This window comes from Ornithorhynchus anatinus, chromosome 4 (genome assembly GCF_004115215.2).
Source record: "Ornithorhynchus anatinus isolate Pmale09 chromosome 4, mOrnAna1.pri.v4, whole genome shotgun sequence".
NCBI classification, from domain to species: domain Eukaryota; kingdom Metazoa; phylum Chordata; class Mammalia; order Monotremata; family Ornithorhynchidae; genus Ornithorhynchus; species Ornithorhynchus anatinus.
This window is the reverse complement of record NC_041731.1, coordinates 82,281,015-82,293,754: the sequence shown is the minus strand read 5'-3', so window position 1 is coordinate 82,293,754 and position 12,740 is coordinate 82,281,015. Positions and strand designations below refer to the sequence as shown.

General features: G+C 42.8%; 1 protein-coding gene across 7 annotated transcripts in view; it reads right to left on the bottom strand.

Annotated features, from left to right (window-relative positions):
• Nucleotides 1–12,740, bottom strand: part of AKNAD1 (AKNA domain containing 1) — a 59,927-nt gene that overhangs the window by 36,321 nt on the left and 10,866 nt on the right. For 6 of the 7 annotated variants that reach the window (XR_005659959.1, XM_029063017.2, XM_039911845.1 and 3 more), the window contains exons 10-13: nucleotides 10,882–10,984; nucleotides 9,757–9,860; nucleotides 7,712–7,821; nucleotides 615–737 (exon numbers count right to left, since the gene is read on the bottom strand). Coding sequence is in view for 6 of the 7 variants with exons in the window: in XM_029063017.2 (XP_028918850.1) it covers nucleotides 615–737; nucleotides 7,712–7,821; nucleotides 9,757–9,860; nucleotides 10,882–10,984 (440 nt within the window). In the remaining variant the exon portion in view is untranslated. The remainder of the gene's footprint in view (nucleotides 1–614; nucleotides 738–7,711; nucleotides 7,822–9,756; nucleotides 9,861–10,881; nucleotides 10,985–12,740) is intronic. The other variant, XM_039911844.1, reaches the window with a different exon arrangement.

Sequence of the window (12,740 nt, the reverse complement as noted above, 5' to 3'; positions counted from 1 at the left end):
AAGAATTAGGTCTACAGTCCAGAAGTCTTTTTTTTAATAGTTTGCTATTTTTCCTTTTTTTTAGATGGGCTGAACTTTCAAAAACATAGATCAAAACTTCAGCCACTTTTAAATCACCCTACTAATGGACGTGAGGGTCATTTTGGAGGAGGGAAGGGACCATTCTTTCTGTGTTGAGAGGACAGTGGCTATGAAATGAATATTATAAAATCTCTGCTCTCATATTTTCTAGTCATCCCATGCATGGATTGAGAACCCATGGATGGGACCCTTGTCCAACTTACTAATGGTATTGCGCTTTCATTTAATCACATTTATTGAGCACTTCCTGTGTACAGAACACTGTACTAAGTGCTTGAGAGAGTCCAATATAACAATAAACCTACACACCTGCTCACAACAACCTTACAGTCTAGAGATGAGTACGTCAAGCAGAAGTGAGGTTTTCATTTCTGCAGGTCAGAGATATCATATTCACTAAAATTAAAATAATCCAAGCTTAGGCTGGTCTAAGTATATCTAATATCTGAAAACAGGTGATGGGAGCTGAATGTTTGTCTCTGCACTCAACCGAGCCTTCACATAAATCTTTAGGAGCTGTAGACTGATTTTACCTCGAGGTAGTTCTTCAAATCCCGAGTTCTGTGTTTCGTGCATTTTCAGTCTGGAATCTGTGAATTCATCTCTTTGTGGTCCAGTGAAGGAATCGGGAAATAAATTGTCTCCTGAATCAGCATCTGAAAAACCAAAGGTTATAAGATGGCCTAAGCTTCTACTATTAAGAAGTACAATCTGAGGAACAAAACAGAAATATGAGTTTTTGGATGGGTAACCAATGCTCTGAAGAAGCAATGTGGTCTAGTGGATAGAGCATGGGCCTGGGAGTCTGAAGGAGCTGGGTTCTAAGCCTGGTTCTGTCACTTATCTCCTGTGTAACCTTGGGAAAGTCACGTAACTTCTCTGTGCCTCAGTTACCTCATCTGTAAATTGGGGATTGAGACTGTGAGCTCCATGTGGGACAGGGATTGTGTCTAGCCCGATTATCTTATATCTACTCCTGAGCTTAGTAAAGTGCTTGGCACATTCATTCATTCATTCAATAGTATTTATTGAGTGCTTACTATGTGCAAAGCACTGTACTAAGCACTTGGAATGTACAAATCGCTAACAGATAGAGACAGTTCCTGGCACATAGTAAGTGTACATTCCAAGCACTTAGTACAGTGCTCTGCACATAGTAAGCACTCAATAAATACTATTGAATGAATGAATGAATGTTTAAATACCACTATTATTATTATTATTATTATCTGGACTCCCTTCCCTGAGCAGGGGTCTGTATAACAAGAAGTTTCATTGCCTGGAGTGGTTTCAGGGTGTCCTCTAGGCAGGGTATGAACCAATAGCATCCCGTCGATCACCCCCTTCTCCTGGAAACATTTTCCAACCTTGGTTTCACTGACACTGTTCTCTCCTGGTTCTTCTCATCTCTCTTTGGCCTCTCATTTTCCATCTCTTTTGCAGGCTCCCTCTCTCCCAAGGTTCAGTTCTGGTCCCCTTCTATTCTCTATCTACAAGCCACTCCCTTGGAGAACTCATTCACTCACATGGCTTCAACTACCACCTCTAAGAGGTGATTCCCAAATCTATACTTTCATCCTGATCTCTCTCCCTCTCTGCAATCTCACATTTCCTCCTGCCTTCAGGACACCTCCACGTGGATATACTCCCGATACCTCCACCTTAACATGTCCTAAATAGAACTCTTTGTCTTCCCACCCTAACCCTGTACTCCCCCTGATTTTCCCATCACTATAGGCAGCACCACCATCCTTCCTGTCCCACAAGCCCATAACCCTGGATTTACACTAGGAGTCAGAAGGACCTGGGTTCTAATCAAGGCACTGCTACATGTCTCCTGTGTGACCTTGGGTAAGTCACTTAACTTCTCTGGCCCTCAGTTACCTCATCTGTAAAATGGGGATGAAGACTGTGAGCCCTATGTGGGACGGAGACCGTGTCCAACCTGATTAACTTGCATCTACCCCAGCACTTGGAAGGGTGCTTGGCACATAGTAATTACTTAACAAGTGCCATAGTTATTATTATTATTATTATCCTTGACTCTGTCTCTCATTCAACCCACATATTCATTCCATCACTAAATCCTGCAGTTAAACCTAAAATCCACCCCTTCCTCTCTATCCAAACTGTTACCACGTTAATCTAAGTACTTATCATATCCTGCCTTGATTATTGCATCAGCCTCTTTTGCTTTCGGCCTCCTCTCTCTCCCCACTCCAGCCCATACTTCACTGCTGCCCACATCATTTTTTTACAAAAACGTTCAGTTCATGTTTTTCCACTCCTCACGAACCTCCAGTGACCTCGTCATCACTAAATCCTGTCGGTCCCACCTTCACAACATCGCTAAAATCTGCCCTTCTCCATCCAAACTGCTACTATGTTAATATAATCACTCATCCTATCCCACCTAGATTACTGCATTAGCCTCCTTACTGACCTCTCAGCCTCCTGTCTCTCCCAACTCCTGTCCATATTTCATTCTGCTTCCCACATCATTCTTTCTACAAAAACGTTCAGACTATGTTTCCCCACTGCTCAAAAAACTCCAGTGGTTACCCACCCATCTCCACATCAAATAAAAGCTACTCACCATTGACTTCAAAGCACTCAATCACCTTGTTCCCTCCTACCTCACCTGGCTACTCTCCTACTACAAATCAGCCTGCACACTTCACTCCTCTAATGCCAATTTTGCTGTGCCTCGATCTCATCTATCGCGCCGCTGGCCTCTCGCCCACATCCTGTCTCTGGCCTAGAACGCCCTCCCTCCTCCTAACAGATAGAAAAGTACTTTCCCCCACCTCAAAGCCTTTTTGAAGGTACCATAAGGCCTCCAGGAAGCTTTCACTGACTAAGCCCTCTTTACCTTTACCTTTCGTCTTCTCCCACTCCCTTCACTGTCACCCTAACTTGCTCCCTTTGCTCATCCCAGCCCCACAGCACTTGTGTGTATATCTGTAATTCATTTATTTATATTGATATCTGTCTTCCCCTTTAGAATGTAAGCTCGTTGTGAACAGGGAATGTGTTTGTTATATTGTACAATCCCAACTGCTTAGTACAGTGCTCTGCACACAGTAAATGCTCAATGAATACAGTTGACTGACTACAGTATAACAGAGTTGGTAGACATGCCCAGGTCAACCAAGCTATTGTACTGTACTCTCCCATGCGCTTAGTACAGAGCTCTACACACACTAAGTACTCAGTAAACATAATTTATTGATCTCTACTACACCCCGTTTTACACACTTCACTTATTCCCAAGTTAGCCTCCTAATGATTGTTTTCAGTAATAATAATGGTATTTGTTAAGCCTTTACTATATAGTAACTGTAGTACTTGTTAAGCATTTAGTCTGTGCCAGGTGCTGCATTAAGCACTGGGGTAGAAGCGCTTAGTACAGTGCAAGCACTTAAGTGCTCAATAAATATGATTGAATGAATACAAGATAACTGGGTTAATAAATAATAATAATGGCATTTGTTAAGTGCTTACTATGTGCAAAACACTCTTCTAAATGCTGGGGGGATAGAAGGTGATCAGGTTGTCCCACATGGGGCTCACAGTCTTAATCCCCATTTTACAGATGAGGTAACTGAGGCACAGAGAAGTTAAGTGACTTGCCCAGAACCACAGCTGACAAGCGGTGGAGCCGGGATTAGAACCCATAACCTCTGACTCCCAAGCCCAGGCTCTTTCTACTGAGCTAAGATGCTCTCCTGTCCTACATAGGGCTCATGGTCTTAATCCCCATTTTATATATGTGGTAACTGAGGCCCAGAGAAGTGAAGAGACTTGCTCAAGGTCACAGCAGACAAGTGGCAGAGCCGGGATTGGAACCCACACCCTTCTAACTCAGGTCTGTACTGTATCCACACCTCTGACACCAAACTGAGCTTGCTTTCCTGTTCAGATCCACCAAGCGACATCCCAACCAAAGCTTCCTAAAAATATATTTCTTCCAGGAGGCATTTCCCTACTAATCCCCACCTTCCTGGTTAGGTCATCCCATTAGCCATCCCTAGCACTTATATCTATTTATGTATTCAGTCATTGCATACTTTTATCATTATCTGTAGTACCTATGTTTTCCATGTCATTCCTCTTCGTGTACTATTTGCTCCTGGCTGACCCCACCTATTAGATTATAAACTCCTCAAATGCAAGAACTGGATCATCTATTTTTAGGCTCTGCACACAGGTGTCACTCAATAAATGCACCTGCTGCTTCAGCTGCTCCTAATGATGAATGCAAGCAGGAGAAAGGGTGGGAAATCAGGCTCAACTTTTGTTAGCCTGCAGGACCTCTGAGAGATGAGAACATTTCTTGAGGTTGTATAGGGTTGTATAAGGTTGCCCTATACTGTATGAATTGAGCAATTGAGCAGAGCACTCCACTCCAGTGCTTGGAGAACATACACTAGAGAAGCAGAGTGGCCTAGTGGAAACAGTACAGGCCTGGGAGTCGGAGGACCTGAGTTCCAATCCTGTTTCTGCCACTTGTCTGCTGTGTGCCCTTGAATTTAAATTCTCTGTGCCTCAGTTACTTAATCTGTAAATGGGGATTAAGACTGTGAGCCTTCAGTGGAACAGGAGCTGTGTCCAACCCCATTATCTTGTATTTTTAGCCCAGTGCTTAGTAAAATGTACATAGCCTTGATTCTATTTAGTTGCCATTGTTTTTACGAGATGTTCTTCCCCTTGACTCTATTTATTGCCATTGTTCTTGTCTGTCTGTCTCCCCTGATTAGACTGTAAGCCCGTCAAATGGCAGGGACTGTCTTTATCTGTTGCTGACTTGTTCATTCCAAGTGCTTAGTATAGTGCTCTGCATATAGTAAGCACTCAAATACTATTGAATAAATACTATTGAATGAATAAAATAGTAAGCACTTAACAGATACCACAATTATTAAGTGAAAGATCTGAGCCCTGCTCTTGGGGAATGCATAAACAAATGGAGGAAGAGAGTAGATATAAATGGATGAATATACTCTAGTTAAGAATAAGGGGTTATAAATGAAAGGTCTAAGGGGAATAAGGAAAGTGATAAATACATGTGTGCTGAGGTGGCTAAATGGGCTGGCACCATTGAGAAGATAGGATGATCAATCAAGGAATACCCCTCCAAAAGGTGGGGTTTTAGGAACTTTTTGACGAGGGGTGGGACACGGTGTGGTAAATTTGAGAGGTATGAGTAATGAGTCAGAAGCAGGAAAGTCAAGAGTAGGGGATAATTAAGACATTCGTTTTGGAGGAACAGAAAGCACAAGCTGGAGTGTAGCAGGAGAAAACAGCAGTTAATTTATCCAAGCACTTATCATTTTCCATCTTGATTACTGCATCAGCTTCCTTGTTGCCCTCCCTGCCTCATATCTCTCCCCACTCCAGTCATACTTCACTCTGCTGCCCGGATCACTTTTCTACAAGAAAATTCAGGCATGTTTTCCCACTCCTCAAGAACCTCCAGTGATTGCCCATTGCCCTCCACATCAAACAGAAACTCCTTACCATCAGTTTTAAGGCACTCACTGAATCCCCCTGGCCCCCTCCTATATTATCTCGCTGCCCTCGTACTACAACCCAGCCCGCACATTTTGCTCCTCTAATGCCAGTCTACTCACTGTACCTCAGTCTTGTCTATCTCTTCTCCGACCTCTGGCTTACGCCCTGCCTCTGGCCTGGAAAACCCTCCTTCTTCACATCTGATAGATAATTACTCTCCCCACCTTCAAAGCCTTATTGAAGGCACATCTCTCCAAGAGGTCTTCCCTGACTAAGCCCTCCTCTCCTCTTCTCTCATTCCCTTCTGTGCTGCCCTTGACTTGAATTTGCACCCTTTAGTAATTCCATCCTCAGTCCACAGCACTTAAGGACATATCTGGAATTTATTTATTAATATTAATGACTGTCTCTCCCTGTGGACTGTAAGCTTGCTGTGAGCAGCAAACATGTCTACCAACTCTGTTATAGTTCTCTGAATATAGTAAGCACTCGATGTGATTGATTGATAAGAAAAAGAGAGCCAGTTAGTGGAAAATTGAAATCAGTGTCCAGGAGCTATTGGAAATTTTTTCAAAATAATGTGCCCCTGTTGGGATCGTTTTAGAAAGAAGTTATGTGCATCTCATCTCCTGGATCCACTACTGAACCCCAAAAGATTTTTTAAGTTATGATACTAACTTGAAGCCTTCAGGGGATACAGAAAACAGTGCAAGATCGAAGTCTAAGTACTTTTTATGTGACTGTCTGGCACATAAATGAACAATGGGCAATGAACCATTTATACAACTTCCCAAAAGGATCTTGTTCAGAGGGCAGCGGAAAATAGGGGGAATATACTAATTGAGCAAAGGTTGCAAAGGTAAAGTGAGGAGCAGGGAGGGTATAACACTGTCTGCACTGCAATTTAATAAGAGCAACATTTCTATATTATCTTTTAAAACATGAAAAGCAGCATGACCTAGTGGAAAGAGTTTGGGTCTGGGAGTCAGAGGATCTGGGTTCTAATCCCAGCTCTGCCACCTGTCTGCTGTTGACTTTAGATAAGGCCTTTAATTTCTTTGTGCTTGTTGCCTTATCTGTAAAATGGGGATTAAGACTGTTGAGACCCATGTAGAAGATAGATTGGGTCCAACCTGATTATATTGTACCTAGCCCAGCGCTTAGTACAGTGCCTGGTACAGAGTAAGCACTTAAATATGATTTTTAAAAATTAGAAGAAGCATAGTCTGGGAGTCAGACTATGAATTAGAAAGAGCATGGGCCTGGGAGTCAGAGGACTGGGATTCTAACACCGGCTCTGCCACTTGCCAGATATGTGACCCTGGGCAAATAACAGCATGAAGTTGTGGATAGAGCATGAGCCTGGGAGTCATAAAGTCAAGGGTTCTAATCCTCCTCTGCCACTTGTCTGCTGTGTGACCTTGGGCAAATCACTTCACTTCTCTGGGTTTCAGGTACCTCATCTGTAAAATGGGGATCGAAACTGTGAGCCCCACGTGGGACAGGGATTGTGTCCAATCCGATTTGTTCGTGTCCACCCCAGCACTTAGTACAGTGCCTGACACATAGTAAGCACTTTACAAATATCACAGTTACTATTCTGTGCTTCACTTTCCTCACTTATAGAATGGGGATTACATCCTACTTCCTCTTCCTTAGGCCGTGAGCCTCATGTGGGATAGGGACTGTGTCTAACCTGATTATCTTTCATCTACTCCAGCATTTAGTACAGTGTTCAGCACATACCAAGTGCTTAATGAACACCATAATCATAATTAGCTTTTAAATTATGAGTCATAGATCCTCCTCTTCATGGCATTCCAGGCCAGTGACTTTCTATTATGTCCGTGTCACTTTCAGATCCTGGCAATTATCACCACCGGTTGCCATGGAAAATTTGGCCATAGCTTTATTGGCTCTGTAAGTATTTCACAATTCTTTTTTTAACGTTCAATACATTTCTTGTAAAGCTTTCTATTGACATAATATGCATCCTTTGACAGCAATACTACTTTTAGACATAAGAGGTAGGTTGGAGTTTCAGGGAATAGCTTAATAGGGTTTCATAGCTCCTGAAAGACCGAAAAACTCATTTATCCAGCACAGTTGAACTTACCAAAGGCATCATCTGCTAAATCTAGATTCATTGCTTTTTCTTGGATGAGAATTGGAAACCCTCTGGATTTTGGTTTCCTGTGGCCCACTTTAAGCTCCTTTTTTGGGTTCCTAGACGATGGAAGAAAACCCACAGGCTGTTCACAGTATCACAGAAGTTATTATATAAGTGAAAGGCATTCTAATTTCATGTTCAGTTCAGTAAAGGCAGGATATATTTTAAGGAAATCTCCCTTCCTTCTTCAAAGTAATCTATTCACATTTTATTGAATGCATAAGAACACTGTCCTATCAAGACACTATAATCATTATAATAGCGATAATAATGATGGTATTTGTTAAGCTCTTACCATGAGCCAAGCACTGTTCTAAGCGCCGGGGTAGATCAAGGTAATCAGATTGACCCACGTGGGATTTACAGTCTTAATCCGTATTTTACAGATGGGGTAACAGGCACAGAGAAGTTAAGTGACTTGCCCAAAGTCACAGAGCTCATAAGTGGCTGAGCCAGGATTAGAACCCATGTCCCTCGACTCCCAAGCCCGTGCTCTTTCCACTGAGCCACGCTGCTTATCATTCTCAAAAACTAATCAACTCAACTCACTAATAAAAAGGAAAATCTACCAACAAATCCACAATCAAATCTAGGTTTAGGTAGAGGCAGACTCCTGTAGGTTGAGAACCTAGACTTCACAGCACTAGTCCTTTAGGGCTATTAGGCAGATTGATCCCAGCTCTTAAGAAACAGTTTAGGGATATCAGAAGACGGAAGACTAGTTTTAAGGGTCTTCCTATGCACTCACAATATTGGGAAGCAGCGTGGCTCAGTGGAAAGAGCCTAGGCTTTGGAGTCAGAGGTCATGAGTTCGACTCCCGGCTTGGCCACTTGTCAGCTGTGTGACTGTGGGCAAGTCACTTCACGTCTCTGTGCCTCAGTTACCTCATCTGTAAAATGGGGATTAACTGTGAGCCCCACCTGGGACAACCTGATTCCCCTGTATCTCCCCCAGCGCTTAGAACACTGCTCTGCACATAGTAAGTGCTTAACAAATACCAACATTATTACATTATTATTATCCCTTGCTCTGCCACCTGTCAGCTGTGTGACTGGGCAAGTCACTTCTCTGTGCCTCAGTTACTTCATCTGTAAAGTGGGGATGAAGGCTGTGAGCCTCACGTGGGACAACCTGATTACCCTATATCTACCCCAGTGCTTAGAACAGTGCTCTGCACACAGTAAGCGCTTAACAAATACCAACATTATTATTATTCATGCAATCGTACTAAGCGCTTGGACCACAAGAGGGCGGAACAGAGCAACACAGAAGACCCAGAATAGAAGTCACCTTTGCCTCTGTTTTCTGCAACTGAAGTTTAATATTGCAAAAAAACAACAAATCCCTTGCCTTCCACAAGGGCCGGGGGAAGGCATCATCATCAATCATATTTATTGAGCACTTACTGTGGGCAGAGCACTGTAGTAAACACTTGGGAGAGTACATTACAACAGAGTCGGTAGCCCACAAGAAGAGGGGGCGATGGACAGCAGGAGCGGTCACTGTGGGACAAGGTTAAAAATGAAAAAGACAAAAAACCAACCAGCTGGGGTAGGTTCAGGTATAGCTTGGGGCTGGTCTCGGTAGTCAATAAATAGGATTGGTTGATTGAATAGAGTGTGGGGCAAAGAGGGAGTTTGGGGGGTGTAATAGGAAAGGTCAAATGAAGCCAAGGTGGGGATATGTGCAACGGGAGTAAAGGAAAAAAAATCAATATATTTAAAATAATGGCATTTGTTAAGAGCTTAACTGTGTGCCTAGCACTGTTTTAAAGCTTACCCTAAGGCTAAAGTTGGGGCTTATAGAGCAATTTAACTATTTTTATAATGCATTTTCAAATACATTCTATTTCATTTTAAAGTTGAAAAACCCCTGTAAACATTTTGACCGTATGACATTTTGAAATCCCTCATGGCGGTTACACGTGCTTTTTCATCCTGATGCTTTTAAACGTTCCACCCTTTCTAATGATTCAGCTGCAACCCCTTACCTTTTAAGGGCTCCTTGGGCTGAGGCACAATCTTGATTTAGCATACATTGCTTAAGAGCTTTCACCCTTCCCGAACCATCTTCTGCTTCTAGGGGAAAACACTGCTGAAACAAAGCAAGCAGAGACTGCTTTAAATGGCACTGACTCACTCTGCTGGTTGCACGATTTTCTGGAGGAGTGTGGAGATGGATCGACTCATCTAGTTACCACTGCCCTTCCTATTTTCTGTGCAGTAAATTTTATTCCACCTGCATCATAGGGTAAATTGTCCTCATCCTCTGGTTACTGCAGATGGGAAGAACACAGGCTTGACTCTCCAGTTTTGCAAAGGGGAGGTAGGTATTCTCCTCCCAGGTTTTTCAGTTTGTGCTATTGACCTCCAGAGTGTCTCCTGGTAACTCTCCCTGATTTCCTAAAAGAGTAGTAGTGGTGACAGGAATCCCTGACATAATAATAACAATAATGGTATTTAAGCACTTACTGTGTGCCAAGCACTGGGGTAGATACAGCATCATCAGTTTGTCCCACATGGAGTTTATATTCTTAATCCCCATTTTACAGATGAGGTAATTGAGGCACAGAGATGTTAAATGACTTGTCCAAAGTCACACAGCTGATAAGTGGTGGAGGTGGCATTAGAACCCTCTGACTCCCAAGCCTGGGCTCTTTCCACTGAGCCATGCTGCTTCTCTAACGTCGCTTAGTGGGCAGGCCACCTGTCCGGGAGTCAGAAGGACCTGGGTTGTAATCCCTGTGCTTCTGTGTGACCTTGAGCAACTCCACTTCTCTGTGCCTCAATTACTTCATCTATAAAATGGGAGTTAAGATTGTGACCACTATATGGGACAAGAACTGTGTCCAACCAAATTAGTTTGTATCTACTCCAGCGCTTGGAACAGTGCCTGGCAAATAGTAAGTGCTTAACAAATACCATAAACACTTTTTTAAAAGTCCTGCCCACTAGACATTAAACCCATGGTGGTCTCCTAATGAAGGAGCTGGTATGAAAACAGATGAGTGCTCTTGCTTATGCTGACTTTGTGTGCACCTCCAGGAAAATGTTAAATGGCAACTGTGGATAAAAGAAGTCTAAAGAGGCTCAATCCCCAAATCCCAATTTGTTACCATGGCATCAGATGAGTTCTCCATGGGTTCATTTGTCTCGCCCGGATTAGATTCCAAAAAGTCTTCACTGATAGCAGTAACTCTCTGCGGTAACCCTAAATAGCTAACAGAAAAGTAGTTTTGATTTTCAAATCCATTTCTACTTGTGTTCATGCTCAATTGGAAAGCTCTGAACTGCTGATCTAGAAGGCCTCTATGATAGCCCTACTGAGAGCTCATCTCCTCCAAGTGACCTTCCCAGACTTCCCTTTTCCCTCTGCTGCCTCTCTTCCCCCGCCCCCAATTCACTTCCCTTCAGCTAAGCCCCCTTTCCCTCTGCTCCTCCCCCTCTCCCTTCCACTCCCCTCAGCACTGTGCTTATTTGTATATATTTTTATTAACCTATTTATTTTGTTAATGAGGTGTACATCCCCTTGATTCTATTTATTGCTATTGTTTTTGTCCATCTGTTTCCCCCGATTAGACTGTAGGCCCATCAATGGGCAGGGATTGTCTCTATCTGTTGCCACATTGTACATTCCAAGTGCTTAGTACAGTGTACTCCACATAGTAAGTGCTCAATAAATACTAATGAATGAATGAGTGAGTGAATGAATGAATAGTGGCTCCTGGAATGTAAGTTAAATCACACCCAGAGAGCTTTCCTTCCCTGAAATGGTCTTAGATAATATTGGGCCCAGAGCATTTTGAGGGAGGAGATTGGAGAGGAAGCAGGGATTCTAATCTCCTTCCTTTTTCCCTTTCACCTACTCAGCTCCCCCCAGCAGCTGAAGAAAACTCCCTCAGACTCTTCTTGATGCCTTGGCAGTGGACAAATGCTCTAGGTTTGTTAATAACACTCCAACCAACATCACTCCAAATTCCACAACTACATTTGTTCCTCCAAATTTTTTTTGGAGTTTTCCTTTAACATAAAAGTTCCTTTAACATAAAAGTTCCATTCTTGCAAAACCTCATTCTGCACACATGCAATCTCTTCGCAGATGAGGCCCACGGAGCCCAAACAGGCTCGTGATGTTAGAAGAACATCCTCTAACGGTCTGCAGCCAAAATGCATGTTAAAAACACACACATTATAACAGAACTGAGTGTTCCGATAATTTAAGTAGTATGAAAACAGTGTTTGCCAACTAGGGACACTAGAATGTTGCCCCATGGACAGATTCTGTGGATGAACTAGGGCACACAACGTGACTAAACACTCCCTGCGGATCCACTTGGACCTATTCTGATTCTGACCAGAGCCACATTCAGAATGAATACTAATTGTGGTGTTTGTGATCAGACCTTCTTGTCCCACATGGGGCCCACAGTCTAGGAGGAAGAGCAGGTATTGAATCACTATATCACAGGTGAGGAAACAGAAGCACAGAGAAATAAACTAATTTGTCTAAGGACACACAACAGGCAAGGGGTGGAGCAGGATTAAAATCCAAATCCTCTGACTCCTAGGCTTGTGCTCTGTCCACTAGGCCATGCTGCTTTTCCATTGGATTTCTTTTCTAGCTCTTCTGTTATATTTATGTGCCTGGGCATTTTTGCAAATTCATTATGTTAAAATCAGCCTTTAATGTGTTCCAAATTTCCATATTATCAAACTTTGGGACTAAAATTTGGACTGGTGTCTTTAAAAGTGCAAAAGCACAGACTTGTTCTAGCCTTCCCTATGTCTTAGTACAGTGCTCTGCACACAGAAAGTGCTCAATAAATGAGTACAGTGTTCTGCAAACAGAAAGTGCTGAATAAATAATTACGGTATTTGTTAAGCACTTACTATATGCTAGGCACTATTCTAAGCACTGGGGTAGATACAAGATAAATAGCTTGGACACAGTCCCTTTCCCATGCTGTGCTCAGTC